The 21,987-nt window shown below is 38.3% G+C and overlaps 2 protein-coding genes across 2 annotated transcripts in view; one reads left to right on the forward strand and one right to left on the reverse strand.

The window, feature by feature from the left end:
* The window catches only part of LOC106962050 (USP6 N-terminal-like protein), a 33,134-nt gene extending 15,876 nt beyond the window's left edge, over window positions 1-17,258 (forward strand). Inside the window, exons 2-14 of the mRNA XM_015056199.1 lie at window positions 5,183-5,256; window positions 5,745-5,830; window positions 7,012-7,051; window positions 7,143-7,223; window positions 7,561-7,668; window positions 7,763-7,872; window positions 10,014-10,062; window positions 12,431-12,551; window positions 12,908-13,002; window positions 13,148-13,213; window positions 13,323-13,422; window positions 13,775-13,927; window positions 14,416-17,258. Coding sequence (XP_014911685.1) covers window positions 5,191-5,256; window positions 5,745-5,830; window positions 7,012-7,051; window positions 7,143-7,223; window positions 7,561-7,668; window positions 7,763-7,872; window positions 10,014-10,062; window positions 12,431-12,551; window positions 12,908-13,002; window positions 13,148-13,213; window positions 13,323-13,422; window positions 13,775-13,927; window positions 14,416-15,824 — 2,484 coding nt within the window. The 5' untranslated portion in view covers window positions 5,183-5,190 and the 3' untranslated portion in view covers window positions 15,825-17,258. The remainder of the gene's footprint in view (window positions 1-5,182; window positions 5,257-5,744; window positions 5,831-7,011; window positions 7,052-7,142; window positions 7,224-7,560; window positions 7,669-7,762; window positions 7,873-10,013; window positions 10,063-12,430; window positions 12,552-12,907; window positions 13,003-13,147; window positions 13,214-13,322; window positions 13,423-13,774; window positions 13,928-14,415) is intronic.
* A 31-nt stretch (window positions 17,259-17,289) lies between these two features.
* uevld (UEV and lactate/malate dehyrogenase domains) overlaps window positions 17,290-21,987 on the reverse strand; it is a 10,015-nt gene continuing 5,317 nt past the window's right edge. The window contains exons 3-12 of the mRNA XM_015056205.1: window positions 21,628-21,693; window positions 21,391-21,554; window positions 20,708-20,849; window positions 20,527-20,621; window positions 20,313-20,418; window positions 19,925-20,095; window positions 19,687-19,851; window positions 18,737-18,824; window positions 18,523-18,646; window positions 17,290-18,038 (exon numbers count right to left, since the gene is read on the reverse strand). Coding sequence (XP_014911691.1) covers window positions 17,874-18,038; window positions 18,523-18,646; window positions 18,737-18,824; window positions 19,687-19,851; window positions 19,925-20,095; window positions 20,313-20,418; window positions 20,527-20,621; window positions 20,708-20,849; window positions 21,391-21,554; window positions 21,628-21,693 — 1,286 coding nt within the window. The 3' untranslated portion in view covers window positions 17,290-17,873. The remainder of the gene's footprint in view (window positions 18,039-18,522; window positions 18,647-18,736; window positions 18,825-19,686; window positions 19,852-19,924; window positions 20,096-20,312; window positions 20,419-20,526; window positions 20,622-20,707; window positions 20,850-21,390; window positions 21,555-21,627; window positions 21,694-21,987) is intronic.

The following is a 21,987-nucleotide window of genomic DNA, read 5'->3' on the forward strand; positions in this document are numbered from 1 at the left end:
TACAATTAAAACTTCTCATGTGCAAATTGTTGTTTATGTGCAAATCTCTGCTTAAAGTGCAGTGCTAAATAAAGTGCAAAAAGTGCTTTTAAAGTGCTATACAGTGACTTAAATAAAAATAGACCCAGTAATGAAGCTCTCTTCATTACAGTAGTTTTTTAAAACATAAAAAGTACCTTAGTCATACTGACAGAATGCATGTGACTAGACATATTGTGACATAGTTTATGTAGCTTAAATGCTAAAAAAGTATTTACTCACATATTTGTTTTTTTGACAGGCTGAATGGTTTAAAAATTAATATCAAATAAATAATCTGGGAAAATACAAATTGCAGCTTTAAAGTGATGATTTCACTTATGGGGCAAATGTTTTCCAACCCAATTTGAACCTGTGAAAATTAATTGCTTCTTAAACTTGTATGTATATATATATATATATATATATACAGCTTTTTTATTGTCCCTGTTTAATTGTAATTTTTAGTAGATCTGAAACATTTTACGTGTAATGACATCAAAAGCCATTAAGAGTGTCCTCATTCCACATGTGCTTAAATTTGTTATCCCCAGGTGAGTTAACATTAGTCACAGATTAAGCCAAATGTACTACAGAGATAAGAGAATTGTCCAATAAGGGTTTGTGTGTTGTCTGACTCCATATCCGCAGCTTGTTTGGTCTGAGTCAGTGTTCTTTGGCTCTTGTACAATTTTCTACTCATCTTGTGGTAAGAAGTCCTAAGCATCTGCCCTCCTCAGAGTCATGCAATCAACATTTTGGGGTTAGCTTTTTGAGTGCTAGTCAAGCAGCCTAAATTAAAATTTAATCTAAATTCGGTAATCCATAAACCAATCTTTTGAGGTTTTAGTGCAACAACTACCTACCATACTTGGTAAAGAGTCACGTTGGATTAACATCCTTCTGCCCTCACCACACCCTGAGGTTGTTTTGGGTTGCAGGTTTAAGGTTTTGCCCTCTGAAGCACTCACTGAACACACATGAATATACACACACCTTACTGTACAGTGCAGCTCTTGTGCTGAGTTTTTTTCCATAGCCCCACAGTTTTCTGACTGTTTCCAGACTCTTTCTAATCTCAGGCTTTCATTCTTCTTGTGCTGTTGTATAATCCTCATCCTCAAATCGGATTCCATACAGATTAAGACTGATTAAAGACCAAAAGACGGATGACAAAAAACTTAAAATATGACCAGAAAAAGCACATCTTTTTTTTTTTTAGTATAGCAAGTGATGTGTTTTGCATTTAAGTTGGTTTACAAAATAAGTTTTCTGTTGGACAAGATAATTAATTACAGTTTTGTTATCCATTTACAGTGTAATTGCATTTTTATCTTATTTATTTTACCCACCCGTGTTTTTACCAAATGATTTTTATTTGTTGTTTGTTTTACCTCTGACTTCTTTCGTGATGCTTTTAATGCACAGTGTGCAAAACATGGAGAGGAAATTTAGTTGATAAATTGGTAAAGGAAGTCTTCACTGCCGCCCCTCTTCCTACAACCCTGTGATTAGCCGAGTGTGATTCAGTACGCTTTGCAAGCTGTTTGTGGTTGCAACGAGGCACTGAGAGCTTATATACGCAAGCTCAGTTTAGAGCTCTATGTCATAACAGGAAATGATGTCACACCAGCATGAGGCTTAAAGCAGCCTGTCCTGTCAACAAAACAAGTTGGCAAAATGTTTGGTCTGTGAAAAAACCTTTCTTTCATTGTATGGTTATTATCTATAAGGATTCAAACAGCCTCTCCTCTATCCACACAATTTTGCTTTTGACACCATCCTGCTGGTGGTTCGGTATTTGTTACCCCTCGGCCCCAAGTCTGTGAACTTCTCTGCTTCCTGTCAACCCTTGCTCTCATTTGCTTGTTTTATCTTTTCTAATATTTAGACTATGTGTGGTGAAATTTCATATGAAGTGACCGTAACCTGTGTTTTAAAAGCAAAGTCTGCCATTGACCAGAAAAAGGCTTTACCAGTAGGATAACCCAGTTTGTTGTCCCATTATTGTTCTTACTAAACTTGTTATTGAAGGAGTGGCAGCCACTGGTTTCCTTTCTTCCTAACACAATAGTAACAGCGTTCAGGAGACACAGCACAAGGAAGTACACGTCCACTACCTAAGTAAAAAAAAAAATAAAAATAGCAGACCTTTTATATTAATTGATCTAGTTGGCAACAATAAAAAGGAGCTTAATTTCCTAGTAGGTGACTAATGGGTTAGGGTGGAACTTTCCTTAAATATGCTGTTCATGTGTTGCAACATAACAAATGAATATTAAACCCCAGGATTTAAAAAAAAAAAATTATTAACACTTCACCCAACAATATTGGACTGCTCAACTGAATCTCTCAAAAGGGACGAGGTTATCGTCAGGTCAGTGGTATCTCCTCAGACTGTTTACAGGGTTCACAGAGCCCTGAAGGTATATTGAAACTCTGAGAATCTGAGCTGAGATAGATGTGAAAAGGGAAGTTGTAAGGAAATAAAAAACCCCCAAAAAACACATAAAGCAGCTGAGTGCATCTGACAAATTCTTAGCATTCAGTGACCACCTGTGAAGAGAAGAGACTCTGATGGTTTAACAGCAGAGAGTAGCAGCTTTGAAAAAAAAACGCCCTTTAAGAAAAACCAAAAACGATGCTTACAATAGTTAGGTGCTATATTTTAGCACTTCCTCTCAACAGCCGAAAACTAACAGTACTTATAGCAGGTCACAGTTGTATATCAACAACATATTGCAAGAAAAACTAAACCTATTTTTGACAAATGTGTGTTTGTCTTGTTTTTGGGACAAACACAAATGTGTGTTTGTCCCAAAACACAAATGTCACAAACACGAATGTGTTTGGGACAACAAACCTTGTGTATCATGTAAGCATTGATGTGTCGCATTTGAAGTTTTTTCAAATTGAAACAAAAAAGGCCTTGAAACATGTTGGTGGAAAAAGAAAAGGTTATTGTTTGTGGAAACGAGTGTTTTCCCATCTGCCGCCTTTTGGCATGGCGCATGATGAAGTGTCATTAACGGTGCTCCTCAGGGTATAGCATTTGTTGTCATGCAGTCATTTGTAGACTTTATATGATTCCTTAAAACAAACTCCATTCTCCCCCAGAAAGTTAGGAAGAGTTCTAGAGTATATCTTATTAGCTGTAATTTTTGCCTACATGGTTTTGGTGTTTTCCTGCCTGTGTAGAAAATAGGTTTTCCGCAAATATGTTCAGCTTTTTTTTTCTTTTTTTTTTTGCTGCCTAAAATGAGTATCAGCGTTGGTGGAGATTCTTTAGCTGATTCTTTTAGCTGATTCTTTATCAGAATGTCCAAGACTCTACATGCTCGTGTAGCTCTTTTATCTTCCAATATGTTTTGGAGGCGTGGGAAAGAATTTGTATTTTTCTTATCCAAACATGACTTTTAAATGCTGATTGACTAAATAAACCACGAGGCCGCTCTCACTCTGAAACCACTTTGCTGAAGCACACAGTCACGGAAAGCTAGAGAATGACGTCTTTTGTTTATATTTGAATATTTATTTCTCTTTGTGCTTTGGCTTCATCTTTCTTCATAATCATGCCAGTTTTTGCTGCATATAATGGGCTGCGTGAATTAATATTAGGGCTGCTGTGTGCGCGTGTGTGCACACAACGACACGTGTGTGTGAAACGAACTATTGATAGTTTGTTTCACTATTAACTATTGTTTCACACCTTATGTGGATAGGTGCTATCAGACTTTTACATTCTCTGGAAAGTCATTGGTTACTATAGGCATACTTTCTCTATTTGTATCAAGTAAATTTAAGCACTGCTTCCTAAAAACTGCTTGGTCGCATAACAGTATTATGAAACTTAAGAAGATTATTTTGCAATTTTACACCATACTTCTGCAAAGAGGGGAGACGGGGTTGAAAACCTGTTTGGAAATATTCCACATCGCAAGTTATTCTGTGTTGTAACAGATTAAATGGTTCGGTTTATACACATGTCAGATAATTAAGATGAGACGTTGACAGTTTACAGAAGGAACCGGTTTTAAAACTTTTCAAACAGGACATTGTCTTCTGCTTTAATAACCATATCTAAACAACAAAATTATTCCTGTTATCACGACCAAACACATCAACATTCTTTTGAAAGACTAGCGTGCATTCCTAAAAATATTTTGAAATCACAAACTGTTCTATCAACAATCCGATGTTCAGAGTTCATCACTTCACACTTTTAAGATCTGTATGCACCGTTCACAAGCACACATACACCTTGAGCATTTTCATATTTTGTCACAAACGACAAACTATTTCACTGTGACTTCACACAAAAAATACTACAGAAGATGGGAAGCAGAGGAGAACGGCTACAATGTTTTTAAGACCACAAATAAAAATTGAAAACATAACTGCCAAAGTCTGACATGCACTAAGCACACTACATTTTATTTGGGAGTCTCAGAATCACGGTAATTTATTGCAAATGCATGTTTTTCAAATATTTTAAAAAAAATTTTAAAAGAAAAATATTCATGTATCTTCTTCTTTTTTTTTTTTTTACAATTCTTCATTACTTTGTGTTGGCCTGTCACACAGAAGCTTGTGACAATGAAAAGATAGAAGATAATGTAGCTGGAAGTTGAATGTTCATCCAAGATCTCGCTGGATGAAGATCTTGTTCTGTAGAGTAAAGTTATTGTTTCAAAGGACACACGCTGGAGTGTACTTTGCACGCTTTTAAATTTAGATTAGTTTCTCTGGAAATTTTTTTGATTCATAATTGAATATAGTTAATTATACATTCTAATTGTTGTTTCTGTCAGCCCTCCTAGAAAATGAAGTGTGGGTTTTTGTTCCATATTCTTTTTTTCAAGCTGAGCCAAAGGCAGATTCTTTGTTAGTAATGCGGTTATACGATCTGATGCTAATTCAGTACGCGTCAAGTGCTTCCTGATAATGAAATAGATATATAATGGTGAGAATATCTCCTAAAGATCTTATCTATCAGTAATGTAAAGAGCACAGTATGATAATATATGAATTTTATCAGCTATATTCATCATACTGTACACCTTTTGGTAGATTATTCCGCTTACGTGCCTTGATATCAAAACAGCTTTTGAAAACAATTAAGTTTGCAGTATAAGAACTTAATTTTTTTTCTGCCTGCTTCTAGATTTTGACATGAAGAAGGATATAGATGCATTGATAGCAGAAGAACGGGCAGAAATTATCAGTAAATATGACAAGGTAAGTTGATGTTCATCTTATGATGCCTTGTGATAAGGACGGCCTGCAATTTTATCTTTTGTTGTACATTGTGAACAAGATGACGCATTTTGAATGTGTGGTTTATAAATTGACATTGGGAAATTTTCACTTGGAAATTACGAATGAGGTTTATTTTAAAGTGACAATGAAATCACTGGCCACTACATGTTGAATCAGAATGATATGATGTCAGCTTTCAAGTTTAATGGCTGGATTTTTTTTTTTTTTTTTTGAATCTCAGAAATATCGGGCTTTATGTTTTTTAGTCAACTATCTTGATTGGAATTAGAATTTACAATGAATCCCTAAACTCTGATGCCGTTAATAAAAAGGAGAGGTTGTTTCAGATTGCTTTCCTTGTATATAAACCTTAAGCTGGAATAAAATGGGTTAAAGGTAAATATTTAGTGACAAAACGGCATGCCCTGATCTTCTCAATCTGGACTAAATGTGTTTTGTTTTTTTAGGGCAGGCAAGAGGGCATCAGCATTAACCCATGGGAGGACGCTGACTTTAGCATTTATAAAGTCACTGACCGCTTCGGCTTCCTGCAGTAAGTAACTTTAAAACTGGGTCGTTGTCATTTTATTTCATAATGTGAAATCCATGTGTGAGATCTTTCTGTCCACTCATTAATAGTATAAATTTAACTGCTTTCCGGCTCTTTATGACTTTGAATTGTTGCTTTTCCTGGGGAACGATCATGCAACTAACAACTTTAAAGAGTTGTTAGTTGCAGAGTTGAAAGTTCTTGCCTTTTCAGTAAGAACTTTCAAGTTTTAATTTATTCAGAATTTCCTATGATGAAAAGGTTAAAATTATGCCCACACAAGATGAAATATGCATACATGTACCCAGGAATTTGGTTAAATGTCTCTACCGGGGTTTTTTTTGCAGTGAAACCACATGAATTTTGTAAGCATCAAAAAACTCTTAGCAAAATTCTGACTGGACTTTTGCTGCCATCAAGATTGATTGAAACTTGTAGTTAACCACGTACAGCCTTGGTCAGAATAGAAAAAAATAGCAAGCACAATATTTGATGGAAGGTAAAAATATGATGTTTGAAGGATTCGAGGTGAGGCTGTCGATCTTAGGAACACCAAGTGTCAGTGATGGCGGTGGTAGCATTGGGCTGTAGGGATATTTTTCTGCAACTCGTTCTGGTGTGCCGCACAAAGTACAATGAATTTCTGGAACTAAGCTTTCATTTCTTCAACTTCAAATCTGGGACAATAAACAGAATATTGATCCCTAATGAAAATCAAAGCTGGTTTTGCAATGGAAAGTTAGATGGTGATAACCTTACCAATCAAAATTCTATTGCTTGTTGATCGGTACAAAAAGCATTTGGTCAATGTAAAATTAGCTATGTGAGACTTATAACCACACATTAGCAATGATCTGCTAATATATTTGAAATTGTATTTCATTGCTTGTTTAATTTAGAAGGTTAAAGTTAGTGCTAAATTTAAACTTAAACAATTCATTTAAAAAAAAAATCACATATATCATTATTGTTTAAAAAAAAAAACAATGATTCAAATGTGTCATTATAATCACAAAATTCCTGTGAATGAAGAGTGTATCTAAACTCCTGACCATAGCATCTGTTTTTTTTTTGTTTTTGTTTTTTTACAACTTTCTGTTTTTTGAATTTTTCACTTCATCGTAACTCTGTAACTATTTAAAGCGAATAATTGAGTCACTGATGCACATGTATTTTTGCTCCAGTGAGGAAGAACTGCCGATGCCCACTGCACTTGAAGAGAAGGTAGGGACTTTCTTTACTGCTCATGCAATACATTTTTGCCCTCTCACTCATGCATTGGGCACTGATGATGTTCTATGTTTTGCCTTTTCAGCAAAAGCAACAGGAGTTGGAGCGAGTGGAGAAATGGCTGAAGATGTTGACAAAATGGAACAAATACAAGAACAGTGAAAAGGTTAAGAGTGGCTCCCATGAGATGCCAGCATGCCGTCTCAATTTAGCATCTTTGCTTCTATTTTTTTTTTTTCATTCTGCTACGGGATGTTTAATTTCCATGCCTTTTTATAATCTATTTTCCATTACCTTTTAAAGCATTGCTTATTTTCTTATTTACCGCCCACCACCACCATCTTTTCCCCAATTTCTGTGGTCAGCCACAAAAGAAAAATGACTGCAAGCAAAAGTTCTTAACCTTTGAGATTTGGAAGTGGAATGTACATGAATCTGCGCCTTTCTCCTGTGATTGCTGTGGTGAAGATTGATTGCATATTGTTACATGTTGTGTATTTCAGCTGGTGAAGCGTGTGTATAAAGGCATTCCTCTGCAGCTGAGAGGCCAGGCGTGGGCCTCGCTTTTGGAGGTCGAAAGAGTCAAACGAGACAATCCGGGAAAATATGAGGTATGGGGATTTTTTTGTTATTATTATTACAAGGACTATAGTTGGTAGTGTTTAACTGATGGATGGTATTGTGGAAAAATCTTCTGTGGTCCAGAAAATGAAGCAGCAGGCTCGAAACTTCTCAACAGAGATCAAGCAGATAGACCTGGACGTCAACAGAACATTCAGGAACCACATCATGTTCATGGACCGCTTTGGAGTGAAGTGAGTTCTTCATTTGCATTTCAGTTTTCTAGTATTATTCACTTTATTGTTTACAGCAGTTTTCAATACAATTTTCATAATTTTAACTTCCCATTTTTGGCTTAATCCAAACACCTACTTGTAGACAATTTTATTTTTTGACATAATGTTTTGGATATTTTATGTAAACATTGATGAAAAATTTTCAGGACTTCCTTTGGTTTGTAAGCTGCTCTGTATTGTTGTTTTCTGACATCTCGCATGTTTTTTTTTTTTTTTTGCCCCAAGTGGGATTCCTGCAGGGTGTGACCTCTGGCCTCAACTAAAAAGCACCCTATGCAGTTAAAAAAAAAAAAAACAAAAAAAAAAACAGAGAGGTGGTTTCCTTCTCTCAGCATTTTATTAGCCTTCCTGTCAGCGCACAAAGCCCCACAGGAAATGGTGCTCACACAGAATGTGCACCGGTACAAAGGCACATATGCAAAAATGCCCCTGCAGCAAACAGTGACAGATTTCACACCAATTCAGAGACCTATTAAAATCTTTATATTTTTCCTGCTATTATTTTTGTCTTTACATTAGAGGCAGTTGCCTTTATTTGTAAATAAAGGCAACTGCAGGGGCAGTTGCCTCTTCTCTGACCGTAGAAGAGTGCTCTCATCTTTTCCTTTGTAATGTACTTCCCCTTGAATTCAAAGCTGCTAAGTCCAAAACACCACTTCATCCTGCCTGACTACCCACTCCTTCCCTGCGAGTCAACAGCTGTCTCACAGACACTGAGACACTGACAGCTATTTAAGGCTCCTTTCCTCTGACACTGTATTTGTCATTGAGGCCTACAGGGGAAACATCCTCTTTACATTTACATTATGTTTTCTTAATGCCCCCCCACTCACAAACACATTCACATGTGCAAACAATGGGTGCTTTGTGCCGACTGTCTAAAGCTTTTGAGTCTCGAGATGTAATCCGACAGATGCACACCACAAAATGCTCGAGTCAGAAAGGATTGATTGAAGATGCAAGAGAGTTTTGCAAAACTGTTTATCTCTCTTATTGTTTCCTCATTTTTAGACATCACACACAATCTCCAGTTTGTTTAAGATCTTAAGAAGAAAAAACAAAAAAAAACTAAGTATAATGCAATTGGAATGTAAAAGGAAATGGCACGTTCGACTTCCTTTATTTAAATATCCCTGAAAAAAAAAATGCCCCCCTTCAATCCATTATTTGTAAATAAAGAGGATTGCACAAGTGCAAACCTACCAAAGCATGACCTATCCACCTAAACTGACAGGCAGGGGAGGGAGATCAATTAAAGAAGCAGACTGGAGGCCCATGCTGGTTCAGGAAGGGCTGGAGAGATCCATAGTTCATGTGGGAGAATCTGTTGACGGGACAAGAACTATTACTTGTGCTTTCCACAAAGCTGCCCTTGATGGACAAGTGATGAGAAGAAATGTACTATTGACAGAAAACCATGAAAAGTTTTGTTTGCAGTTTCTGAGAAACTACATGAATAAAAATAACAAACATGTGGAAGAGGTTGCTCTGGTCAGAGGAGACCAAAACAGAACAATCTTGCCCTACATGTAAAATGTAGTGTGTGGACATTACCTGAATATATTGTAAAATCCCCACATATACGATGGTTGTGGTGGTGGCAGCATCATGCTGTAGGAACGCTTTTCTCCAACTGGGGGACTAGATTTAAGGATGAATAGTAATAATAGTAATAAAAAATCATAATAAAAAATCAGTGAGAGGCTGAAAATGGAATGACTTTAGTGAGAGACTCAACAGCCAGTAGAACAACAACCCAACACACAGAGCCAGAGCCGCATAGCAGTGGTCAGAGACCAGAGCCAAATTCAGACGACAAGAGGTTGCAAGACTTGAAAATTGCTCGTCACCAAAAGCAACCGAACTTGTTAATATAAGAACACGCAAGCAGCAGCAGCAGTAGTAACATCAACTAACATATATATATGTAACATAAAAGACCTGCTAGCATTAACATGTAGAACACTTAAACAGTCGTTATGTGATCCCTCAGGACAATATTCCTGTGAGTTTCAATACTGTCATGATTATGTCTCGGGAACCACATCCTTGTTTAATCAGGTTTTTAAACATTTTTTTTATTTTTGTTCCCTCTCCAGACAGCAAGAACTGTTTCACGTACTGGCCGCTTACTCTGTCTACAACACGGTAAGTTTTTTCTGACAATCTATATGTGCAAACCCAGTTTTGCGCAACAAGAGTTTTTTTTTTTTTCGTGCACTTGCCTTGCATTTGAAAGTAACACATCAGTGGCGCACCAACCACAGGTCCATCAGTGGCGTTGGTTTCTTTTCAGTTTCGGTAGAGCTGGTTAAGCATTATAGACCCATCTGTTCTTGCTCTACTTGGAGCTTTTATTTAGGAGTGTGGTTAAGCCTGAATCTGTTCCTTCAGAATTTACCAGTGTGACCACCAGCAGCTATTCATCTGCGTACATAATTAAACCAAACTCTGCTAAAGAATTTGGTTTATATAACTGAAATAAGATAATAATGACAAGGAAAAACTATTCTCTAATAAATAATCTATGCTTCTAACAAAACATATGATCAAATGATGTTCAACATCCTAATTTGCCATCGTAAACTCTATTACTGTATTTCTATGACATCAAACATCCTGCTATTACTAATATTAAAAAGAAAAAAGAAGTCTTGTTGAACCAAGTCTCTCTGATGAAAGTGATTCAGAATCCAACCAGTTAGATTTAGAGGTAATATTACTAACTCTGCAGTCACACGTTCTTGGAGTTTGTTTCTCTCGCATGTGGGGCTTAGCCAGAAACAGGATAATTGTGCCACCGGTATGTTTACAGTATTGACATTTTACAATACAGACCCTTTACCATTTTACATTTTTTGTCTTTTCTATCTTTGCTGTATTATTAAATCTCTTCCACGTTAAACCCATATCTACTAATGAGATTATTTTACACAGGTACAGATTTTGACAACTTTTCTCCCATGCCTGTCCTAAGATGTGTAAAGCCTTGAAATAAATAAAGTTTTACAGCAGTAGCATGATCACAAGCTAAAAAAAAAATTTAAAAAAAATGGAGAAGAACTAATTCTATGTTTATGGGTTTTAACAAATTTATTTTTATAGTTATACTTTGAGAATTAAACTCATTAGTAATCCATAGCTTTCTATTTCCCTTTGGTGTAGAAATAGGACATGATTCAGAGGCTAATTTCTTTTAGCCATGGGGCTGGATAGAAATCCATATTTGTGTTGTCACTACTTGGGTCTTAACGCCTGTCTGTGAACGTGAACTGTTTGGACCATGTAAACAAGTGATCACCCTTGTTTATACTATTTCAAGCTCAGCTGAACGATCCCGCTCCATTGTGGTTTTCACTAAGACACATGGTCGCGTCTTAGCGATAAATTAAGAGTTTATCTCTTAACATCCCCCCTCCCCCACCAACTGAATAAAATGACTCAAATTAAAGATTTTACTTCTCTAAAATTCTCGGTGTGGCAATATGGTACTGCAACGAGCCTTGGGTTACAAATTTATCTGTAAATGCTTAATTCCTCTCATCCACTTACAGATTATTCTAGAAGGTCCGATCATCGTATCTTTTCATGACACAGAAAAAATATTCTTCCAGTAAATGCTGCTACTATTAGCTTCACAGGAAATTATGTAACAGCTGTTACTATTTCTAAAGCCTACTAGACTGAACATTTCTTGTATCCACTTTAAGACCCTCATATTTCTGCATCTAATACATCTTCAGAAATGTACTCCTGTGTTTTAAGAGGGTCTAGTTAACATTTGTCTAGATAAAGACGGCTGTTGTCTACCTAGCAGTCTAAAGTGCTACCCCACACCCAGGACTGTTTTTCTGATAGGGGGTTTTTCATCAGTTCCTCTGTGGTGGAGGTGCGTGAGCCAGAGGAAATGGGCATGCGTTGCTCCTTTTTTCTCCCTTTCCCACTCTTCTCACACAATGCTCAAGAGAAATTGGGTCAGTGGGAGAGCTAAGAGAGAAAAAGGAAAGGCAAAACAGAGAGGAGGATGTTTGACTTTTTCACATATGTGCTGGTAGAGAAAAATGTAGGGAATGTGCAGTTTGACCTCTCTTTAACCCTAATTATTCTCACCGTTTGGCCTTGAAAGGACACATTTTGGGCTTCTATTTCCATCTGCAAAGCAAATCCTCCTTAATATGGACAGATACCATGTGCGTGACTGTGTTTGCCAATGCCAAGGGCTTGTTTCATGTAAATCAGTGAATCATTCCGATGCCAGCTTGGTGGCAATTCAACAGGAAAACATAACAACACTGAGAATGTATGTGTATGACTGTAAATATTTGAAAAATGTTTACTGTAAATTGTTGTTTCAAAAATTAAGTAGAGCCATTCAGTTTGTTTATACAGTTACATCAGACTTTCAGGTGCGTTATATTTTGACCTGTATAAGTGTGCTTTACTAAATTATGATGAGTCCCTCTCATTTGTCCACTCTGTTTGACATAAACACTTTGCTCTGCTGTTTTTGTTCCAGGAGGTTAGCTACTGCCAGGGCATGAGTCAGATCGCTGCAATTCTACTCATGTACCTAAACGAGGAAGATGCCTTCTGGGCTTTATCCCAGCTTCTCACCGACAGCAAGCACTCCATGCACGGTAACGATAATGAGAAGATGCAGATGTACAAAAATAAAAGGCTGACCAATGGTTTTTTTTTCCCTCTCTCTTTTTAACCATCTTTTATGTGATTTTGGCAGTGGCCACAATCACACTCAGTGCAGATTTCTTTAATTTACAGATTAAAGAAATAATCTTCATGTGAAAACTGCACGTTTTTATTCAGGTTTTGTTTGTCTGGTGGAAAAGTGTGTTTGATCGTTACAAAAAAAAAAAAAATCAGAAACTAAAGAGATGTTTTGTGGGAAATACTTTTTCACAGCAGTGTTAATGCTGCGGTCATTACTGCATGCCGTATTACCACTTACAGTCAGTTTCTTTTCCCTATCTTGTAGGATTTTTCATTCCTGGATTTCCCAAGTTGCAGCGTTTCCAGACTCATCATGAACTCATCCTCTCCAGAATGCTGCCCAAGCTGAAGAAACACCTGGTGAGTCGCCGTGCGTGTCTGACTGATGCTTAAGCTCAGTGGCTTCATCACGATGTTCAGCCGGTTTGAAAACTGAGATTTATAACAAGTTCTGTTGGAACATTTACTCTGAGACTCGGTTCCACGTTGATTTGTGTCCCCACAGGACAAGGAGCAGATGACGACAGGGATTTACTCCACCAAATGGTTTCTCCAGTGCTTCATCGACAGAGTCAGTGTTTGGATGCTTTTTCAGCTTTTCAAACATGAACCGTCTGAATTGTTGCTGTTGTTTTTTAATTATTTATTCCATTTTTCCCACTCTGCTGTTTCCATAACAGACGCCATTCACCCTCACCCTCCGCTTATGGGACATCTACATATTGGAAGGAGAGAAGATACTAACCGCCATGGCTTACACAATCCTCAAGTTGCACAAAAGTGAGTGAGGAGCTCATGTATGTTTTATCTTTGTCTTTATGTGCTGCGCTGAGGGAGTTACTGCTGTACCTGGGCATCTTGTCTGATTTCTGAGTGTCATTGTGTGGATTACAAGGCAAGCTTCCTTGCATAACACAAGCGGCCCGTTAGTGTGGAGAAGAATCAAAAGCTGACTTTTCATTGGATGCACAGTTGAGCATTCTCTCAGCGTATTGGTTGATTTCTTTCATTTAAATAGATGGTTGAATTGTCAACAAGCATTTCTATCTTTCATTTACCCCACACTAGGAATAAAACATTATTAGGTAGATAAATTTAGCTGTTTTTACATCAGTATCTTGTGTTCAATCAGAACGCCTCATGAAGCTCCAGCTGGAGGACTTAAGGGAGTTTCTCCAGGAGCAGCTGGCGGATTCGTTCCTCCTGCTGGATGATCTGGTGGTCGAACAGCTACAGACGGCGATGTCAGAGCTGCGCAGTAAAAAGTTGGATCAACCTCCTCCAGGTGCAGCAGTGTTTCATTGTCTTCATGCTCTTAAGCCTCATGCATCACTTTGTCTGATAAACTCTGATTAGCAGTGCTGCTTTGACTGTTGTGAAGTTACAGAAAAGATAAAACATTTCTAAATTAGTATCACAAAGTAAAATAAATAAATAAATCAGCATTTACCCAGACATTAATTTACAAGATGAACTCTATGTACTTCTGTGACTTCTAAAGGTAGTTGCTTGCTCTGGATTTTATTTAGGTGTATCAAGATAAAATATGGTGAATAAAAATACATCACTGATTTTTCATATTTTATATGTAAACATTTTGAAAACCACATATATTTTTACTTCCACTTTGCAACGGTTTTGTATTGCCCTAGTGAATAAAATACCTATTAAAAGCACACTGAGGGTAATGTGACAAAATATGATTCTCAAGAAGCACTGTATTTTCTGTGTTTCCTTCTCATGCCTGTTTTCTCTTTCTTTTTTTTTTTTTAGCCAAGTCAGATGAGCTCCCAAAGAAGCCTCTGGGTCAGGAGAGATCAGTTGTCCTTGTGCCGCTGAAGCCTAGCTTGCATCCGGAGGTGAAAATAAACCTGCAGACCAACAACAAGCCTATAATAGAGACCCAGAAAACAGATGCAACCGCCAATCATCAGATTCCCTCTCCCTCTGAACTCCAGAATTCAGTGAGCCTCTCTGGAGCAAACACATTTTCTAAGTCTCCAGTAGCTGTCCCCGCACAGGGAACACCTTCTTCCCTGAGGCATTGCAAATCACCTCCAGTACCTCCAAAGGAAAACAAACCATCAATTTCCATAGGTTTGGGTAGCGATATGAAGACCTCATCCCCAGTGGTTTGCCAAGAGTATAGAAAACCTGAGAGCCAGACAACTGACGCAGAGTCTCAGGAGGAGTCCATGGATTGGCCTCCCCCCTATGAACCCTCTCCTTTGGATGCTGTGACTATGCAAGCAGAGGAGGAATTCATGGATCTTCCTGACCTACCACCTCCGCCATTGTTTTACCCTGAGCAGATTGACCAAAGGTCTCTGGGCCAGGAATCACCCTGCCTGGGACCTGGGACTCATCCAGACCTGCATCGTCACTCTCCTTCCCCTCGGTCAGCCTCACCGCTGGTTGTTCCATTGAAGCCATCACCGAAACCAAGTCCAAAACCTTCCCCGCACAACTTCACAAACAAAAATACTTCTCCTACAAAATCTTCCTGTCACTTTGTTCACACATCACCCTCCTCGTCGTCTCCCAGAGTCCCACCCTCAAAACCAACCAAGTTCCCAGTTTCCCTTTATGTTCCTGGGTCCATGGGTGACAGGAGGCCCTCCAACACATCTCAGTATGATAATCTCTCTGAAGCTGATGACGAGGATCGCTTTGTGGAGAGACTGCTTGCCTCTACTCCTGAGGAATTTCCCTGCATGAACAGCAACTCCACCCATGCTACTGACAGAGCCTATGACCCTACCTTCTTCCCTGTTCCCCCACCTCCTCTCTTTATTCCCCCCTCTCCTCTTCCCCCTGTGATGTGCGCCCTCCCCAAGTTGCCCCAAGAACCAGAATATAAAGAAGATGCCAGCTGGGTGGATGATTCCATCATCCCTCCTCCACCACCCAGCTTTGCAGACAAACTCACCCCATTTCAGTGCACCTCTGCCCTCTGCTCAGACCCAAACAGGTCCTCATCACCCGTTTACTCTAAGAATTTCTCCAGAGCCCCCAGAGACCATTCTGCCTTCCCTGCACCTTTGCTTTACACAGGGTCTCCCCCAGCTCACTCCAGGTCCTCAGGACAGTCACCGGTGGGTATGGTAGGGGTACAGTCCAGCCCAAACTTCTGTAGGACGCCTCCTGTTGGACAAAAGCTTCCCAAATCAGTGACTTTTTGATTGGGCAGTTGATAATTCATGTAATTGATTTTCAAAGCAGTTGTAAAGATAAAAGGGCCAGTAGTTCCAATGTTTGTCAAACATTTCTGCGTGCATGTGTAACATAGCATTTTTCATGTCCAGCTACTGTATCCACGTCTGTGAAAATTGTACCATGTTTCTAATGGAAGTGTTGTCAAACTTGTATTTAATACTGATGTCAACAAGTGTGACTGCCCGTTGGTTAGTCATAGGAATGCATTTTGTTTTCTTTTTGAACAGAAGCTAATGCACATATCACCATTCTTCCACCTCTAGCTATGCTAATTTTCTTCCAAAAAGGTGTCTTAATATTAACATGGAGCACTTAGTACAGCAACTCTAACGAAAGGGCTACCCGTTAACACCATCATTATAGTCAAAGTGTTCAGCTGGAGTTTATAGTAAAGTGTGAGCAGGCTCACAAATCTTCCATTGGTCAAACGCTGAGAAAATGTCATTAGCGTAGCTTAACGCAGGATTTCTACTAAACCAGAGTGCATTCATGGAGTGCTAATAAAACTACAATTTCCTTAACGTTCTAAACACCAGCAGCAGCAAGGATGGTGCAATAAATGACAAATGTAAATGCAGACCAAAGTATTTTAGACATTTCAGATTCTTTCCCTGGGAGGTTGTAGTGGGCACTCTGGGGCTCTTTTATAAATAAAATGTGTTGCAGAACTCATTTTTGGGGGGGCTTGGGAGGAGGAAGCTCTTTCAGTTATATACGTTTTTACAGCAATGATATACTGTGTATATGTTCATGTATATAATAACGTTGGGGACCTAATGTAATATATTGGCACTGGCCGTTTGTTTTTCAGTAGAAGTTGACACGTTTGAGGATAGCTCCATCTAGTGGTCAGAAAACAAAACACACCCCACAAAGTTTTTTTTTATTGCGTTAACTTTCAGAAAGCAAGTTTGAATACAAGTAACACGGGAGAGTTCAGTGTGTAATTCAAAGGAAAAAAGCTGTAGTTTGTGTGTGTGTGCGTCATTTATTTATTTAAATAGAAAAAGTAATCTTTAGACATGGAGGCTGAGCCATAACAGATCTGGGAGGGCTAAGCATGGTCAAATATTAAGTTATACTATTTTGGGTCCAAAAATCTGTATTTTCTTTTTGTTTGTTTTTTTGACACTTAGTAACTGTTGCAGCTTTGTTTTTCTATCAGAGTCTTCTGCTTAAGACTTTGGTCTGTGTTTGCACTGCCTCACTATAAAGTACTGTTTTTGGCATTCATACATGTATGTTTGGCATGACAGAGTATTGGAGCTTTGTTGTTGAATGTCATCACATATTACACATCATTGCTCATTTAAGGAATGTTGTCATTATGAAAACTGAGGCAAAGACCAAAGCATACCTGCATTTATGCAACTACTTGAGTTTTATAAAGAGATTAACTATACATGTCTCATTATGTTCTTCAAACAATTGTGTGCTTTCAAATGTTTATTGCATAAAAACAAAATAATGTAGTCTTACAAAATATACAAGTCTTGAGTAGCTTCCGTTCATATTATGCAAGGAGATTTTTTGCATAAAAAGTACATTAAGAGCAAGGAAACAGGATGACGGCAGATACAAAAGCTTAATTTAAGTCAGTCTACTGGTCTATAGCCCACACCTTTTCTGGGTTACTATATGCATAGTTCTTCTTCATAATCCAACACTGTGATTTACTCAGAATTATATTATATTTGCATAAATAGACAAGGTATCCCGAATGGCATTTTCCACATTGAGTTGTTACCCAAGGCTGCACTCATCTTTCAGATGTTCTGCATAAAATGCCTTGGCTATTAAAGAAAATGAAACATGAGTGCAAAATAAGCTTCCAATGCCTCCAACCTAAAAAAAAGTGCATATTATGTATTTTACAATGATTTAGTACACGATGTCCACATTTTGAGGAGAAACAGGCATAGGAAATTACATGGCTTTTTCCCCCTAAACTTCAGCGCAATCACTGTCCATCGCTGACTATTCAGCAGCAAGTATTCTCAGATTTCTCATTACATTCATATTCTGATCTGACTCATGAGGACGAAGAGCGAGTTGACGCTTTCCCTGAGCTTGGAGTCTTCTTCAGGTCCCAGTGTCACTCCAGCCAACCGAGCGGATCCGTTTGCTCCCATAATGCACGGCAAGCTGAGGAACACCTCTGCGCCTATACCACTCCAGCCCTAAGAAAGCAAAATGCAGATTAAAAAAAATAAATCAATTCAAATATAGTCACCTGGATGAATAGTGCAATGCCACTTTATTTGAGAATTTGCATCATTTATACTTTTGTGTACTACTCATTTTCTCAGATTCAGTCCATGCATTGTGAATCTCTCAAAATCTAATTAACACAATTTTAAATTTTGATTCTGAAGGCTGCATGGTTGGTTGTGCACCTTTTCTACCGCCATTGTTCCTGCACTTGGATACAGCATTATGACCATCTAGGGTCTTACTAATGTCCTTTTTTGGGCTTACCCTCCTTGACTGACACAATTACTGACTGCCATATAACTGAGATGCAAAGAAGGACTATACAGAGCTGCACTATTTGAATGGAACTACTAACATTACCTTTTAATTGCGATTGTAATTCACTGAAGTACACCTGTAGTGTGAGACTTGGTAATAGTGGATCTATTGTTTTAATAACTTAAGAGCTACCTGAGCCAGTGTGGAGATGGAGTGAATCTTCATCTTATCTGTCAAGATGGTGTTGGTGATGTCCGCAACAGAAAGACCAACAGACCAGGACCGCTGGCCTCGATTTTTCATGAGATCAAATGCTCTGAATGGGAGAAATAAAAAATAAAAATATGAATAATGATAAGACGTTAATAAAAGCTGTGCCTTAACTCAATGTTTGTAGCAAAGGTACCTGTCTAGCAACGGCTTTGTAGAATTAGATCCTGGGGCGATCTCAAGTGCTCCGTTAGAACTCAGTCCAACGTTACTTATTACAGGAACTATCAAAACACACACAGAAACACTGGTAAGCTTAATGGTATGCATGATGTACCACATGCAAGATCTGCTGGAAGAACTACACAACTTGCCCTAATAACGGTGCAGATGAGCAAAATGGACGAATACAAGAAAGTTAAAAATAATGGCAGATACATTTTATAACTGTAAAACGTTTTAGACTGACTTTTCCAATATTCTGAGTTTTTTTTTTATTTGTAAACAAGCAAAACTAAAGAGGTAACTACACACAGAAAATATTACACTATGGTTAAAAAATAGATTTTACTTTCTCAGTTATTTTGGTCAGAGTTGAGTAAATTAAGAGGAATAATTTTGTTTCCCACCTTTGCTCTCAAGGAGTCATGTGAAATTTACAGGTACATCTCAACAGATTTTCTAAAGATATATAACAAAAAACTTTAAAGTTAGGAATATGGAATATTTTGTAAGAGCAAGGAAAATCGATTTGAAACACAGAAATATTCTCTTATAATCATACTGTCGCCTAAATACTCATAGGGAATATGGCTGAGTTTTAACGGAAAGTTGTGTAGAAGGAAAAAGTGTGACAAGCAACATGGATTATTGTAACATATAAACCCCATAGATAATCTATGTAGCTTTGTCAATAGAAAGACAAAAGACATCAGAACCAAATATATTTGAAGTATTATACAAAGTGTAATGAATCCATATGTGAACTTCACTTTAAATGCACTTTTTTTTATTACTAAAATAAATTAACATATATTGAGAAGCACCTGAACACCCTGACTCAAAGATCCATCGGGGTAAATGTTAAACCAGGTTTTTGTGACAACAGCATTAACATAAACCTTTATGTAACCATCTCCCACTCACCTTTATTGTCTGAGAGCTCTCCTATGACCCAGGCAGGTTTGTGTGTATTCAGATTAATATCCAGAACGTGGCTCAGACGCTCGGAGTCCAGGTTACACCCCGCTCCAATCACCCGTGTCGGAGGGAGACCACTTTGCCTCCAAGCAACGTGTGTCATGATGTCCACTGAATCGGTAGGAGCTGAGGTTATACGACGGCAATAAAAAAATAAAACTTTGAAGAAGTGTCTGTTACTGACCTGGTTGTGAGGCAATAAGCAGGATGGCATTGGGGCTAAGATGTACCAGATTGGGGATTATTCCTCGGTACAAATCAACATTAGTCTGGACCACCTTTACATACGACTCGTCGTTGTTCCACGAGTTGACTGTCACCACTATAACCTTAGACCCCGCCGAAGATGAAATATCTACGAAATAAAACATTTAACATGGTCAGTACTTAGTCCTAAAAATCTTATGGGAAAGCAACCACATCTTAAAAACTTGTTGTCAAGCAAACAAGGTGGTGAGTCATCGTGGAAAGACCTTGTCAGCACAACGCCAGGAGTCCTTTCAAACACCAAAAGTATTGTTGGCCAGAAAGTAGCGATGAGTCATAACATGACGGAGCAGAAAGTGACGTACCTCTGGATACCTGCACCTTCGGCAGGTTAAAGATTTCCAGATCCGTGGCGCCGCCTTTGGAGGAGCTTTCAGCGACGTCGATAAAAACTAGTTTGTCCACATTACACTACGCCATGTGAAAAAGAGATAGGCATTACCTCAGTAGCATTAATTCATTTGACAAAACCAAAAAAATATTCTTGTCTGCTGCACTGTCAAAAACTAAGGTAGCTACCTTAGATAAAATGCTCATCACACACGCCATGCCCAAATCTCCTCCTCCAACAACTGAAACTTTGATGTTTTGCTGGTCATGATGCCTGATCCCACCTGAAGTTAATATAAAATAACATTAAAAAAAAAAAAGAGTCTGATTTGTGAAGGTAAAAATTAAGAGTGAATGTAAAGAGCAGCACCATCATTGATCTTCAGATTAGACACATAAGCCATGAGCTCATGGGGGTCCTTGGTGTCTTCTGTGGTCCTGGAAGATAGCGGAGGGTCTTCCTCAAACTTGGAAATCATCTGATTCAGGAGACCCACGACGGACGACCTGGGCTGTAACAGAGTAAGGCTGATGAGAACATCACAGCTAGGCTTGCGATAGTTGTTGTTATGAGACACACAGTGTCAAATGTACTGTTTCAATAGTTCCAAAAGATCCCAAAAACCCGAGGCTGTAAGATAAGCAGCAGATTACAGGTTAGCTAACTCAGCAGATAGACTCGCTAATTTATCAGCTAATAATCGGTTTCCTATACTTGTGTTCCTTCATAGAACACAGAAAAATACTTGTAAGTTTAGCACTGTGTTTATATTTTTGCTTTGGTCTACTTACTAACATGAGAGTAATCAAATAGTATAGCAGTATTACACCAGTGATAAAATATAGTATTTTAAAAGCAGTAGGAGTAAATGCTTTTTTTTTATTTTCACAAAATAAATAAAAGGTTTGATTCCACATTAGATTTTAGTGTAACAGACATGTGAAATCACAGTATTTTTACTCAAGATTATGAGTCAGTGAAGGTCCCAATGCCAAATTAGACACAAATTAGAGTCCAATTTTAGAATATAGATAGTAAACGCGAAAGCTTACATGATCCCAGTTGTGAAGTACCGGCAGGTGGATCCGTCCCTTCGCGTCGACATGTTTTCCCTCTCTGATCACCATGTTGGAGGTGGGCCTCAGGAGGCATATCGGAGGCGTGAACGGGAACGAGTACAGAAGCCACAGCTCGATGGGGAAGTTGTAGGAGCGGCCTGAAGGAGAGAGGCTGCCATTAGAGAAGCCTCTGACGTAAAACTGCATAGAGAGTGTTTGTAAAATTCTTACCATCATACTTTACAGGAATGACGCCAGTTAATTTCAGGAGCTCCATCTGGCTGTTATCAGAGGATGCTGAAAAACACAATACATCACCTGTTAGTTAACACAGTATTGTGAAAATGTATTTTAGGAAAGCTACATCATTCTGACGTGCAAACATGGCAGCAATACTGTGATGATCCTGGCCAGTTTCCTGCATCAGGACCTGGTCAACCCATCAGCTGGTCAATTAGACGCAACTAATTGACCAATTCAGTCCTCTACCAGAAAAATCCCCTTGGAGATTATTTGAGCAAAGATTTGTGACCTTGAGCTCAGACACACCAGCAAGCCAACACCAAACTGCTACAAACAAACAAAAAAAAA

This window comes from Poecilia latipinna, unplaced genomic scaffold (assembly GCF_001443285.1).
Source record: "Poecilia latipinna isolate Pla-1442-1.1 unplaced genomic scaffold, P_latipinna-1.0 Scaffold1365, whole genome shotgun sequence".
NCBI classification, from domain to species: domain Eukaryota; kingdom Metazoa; phylum Chordata; class Actinopteri; order Cyprinodontiformes; family Poeciliidae; genus Poecilia; species Poecilia latipinna.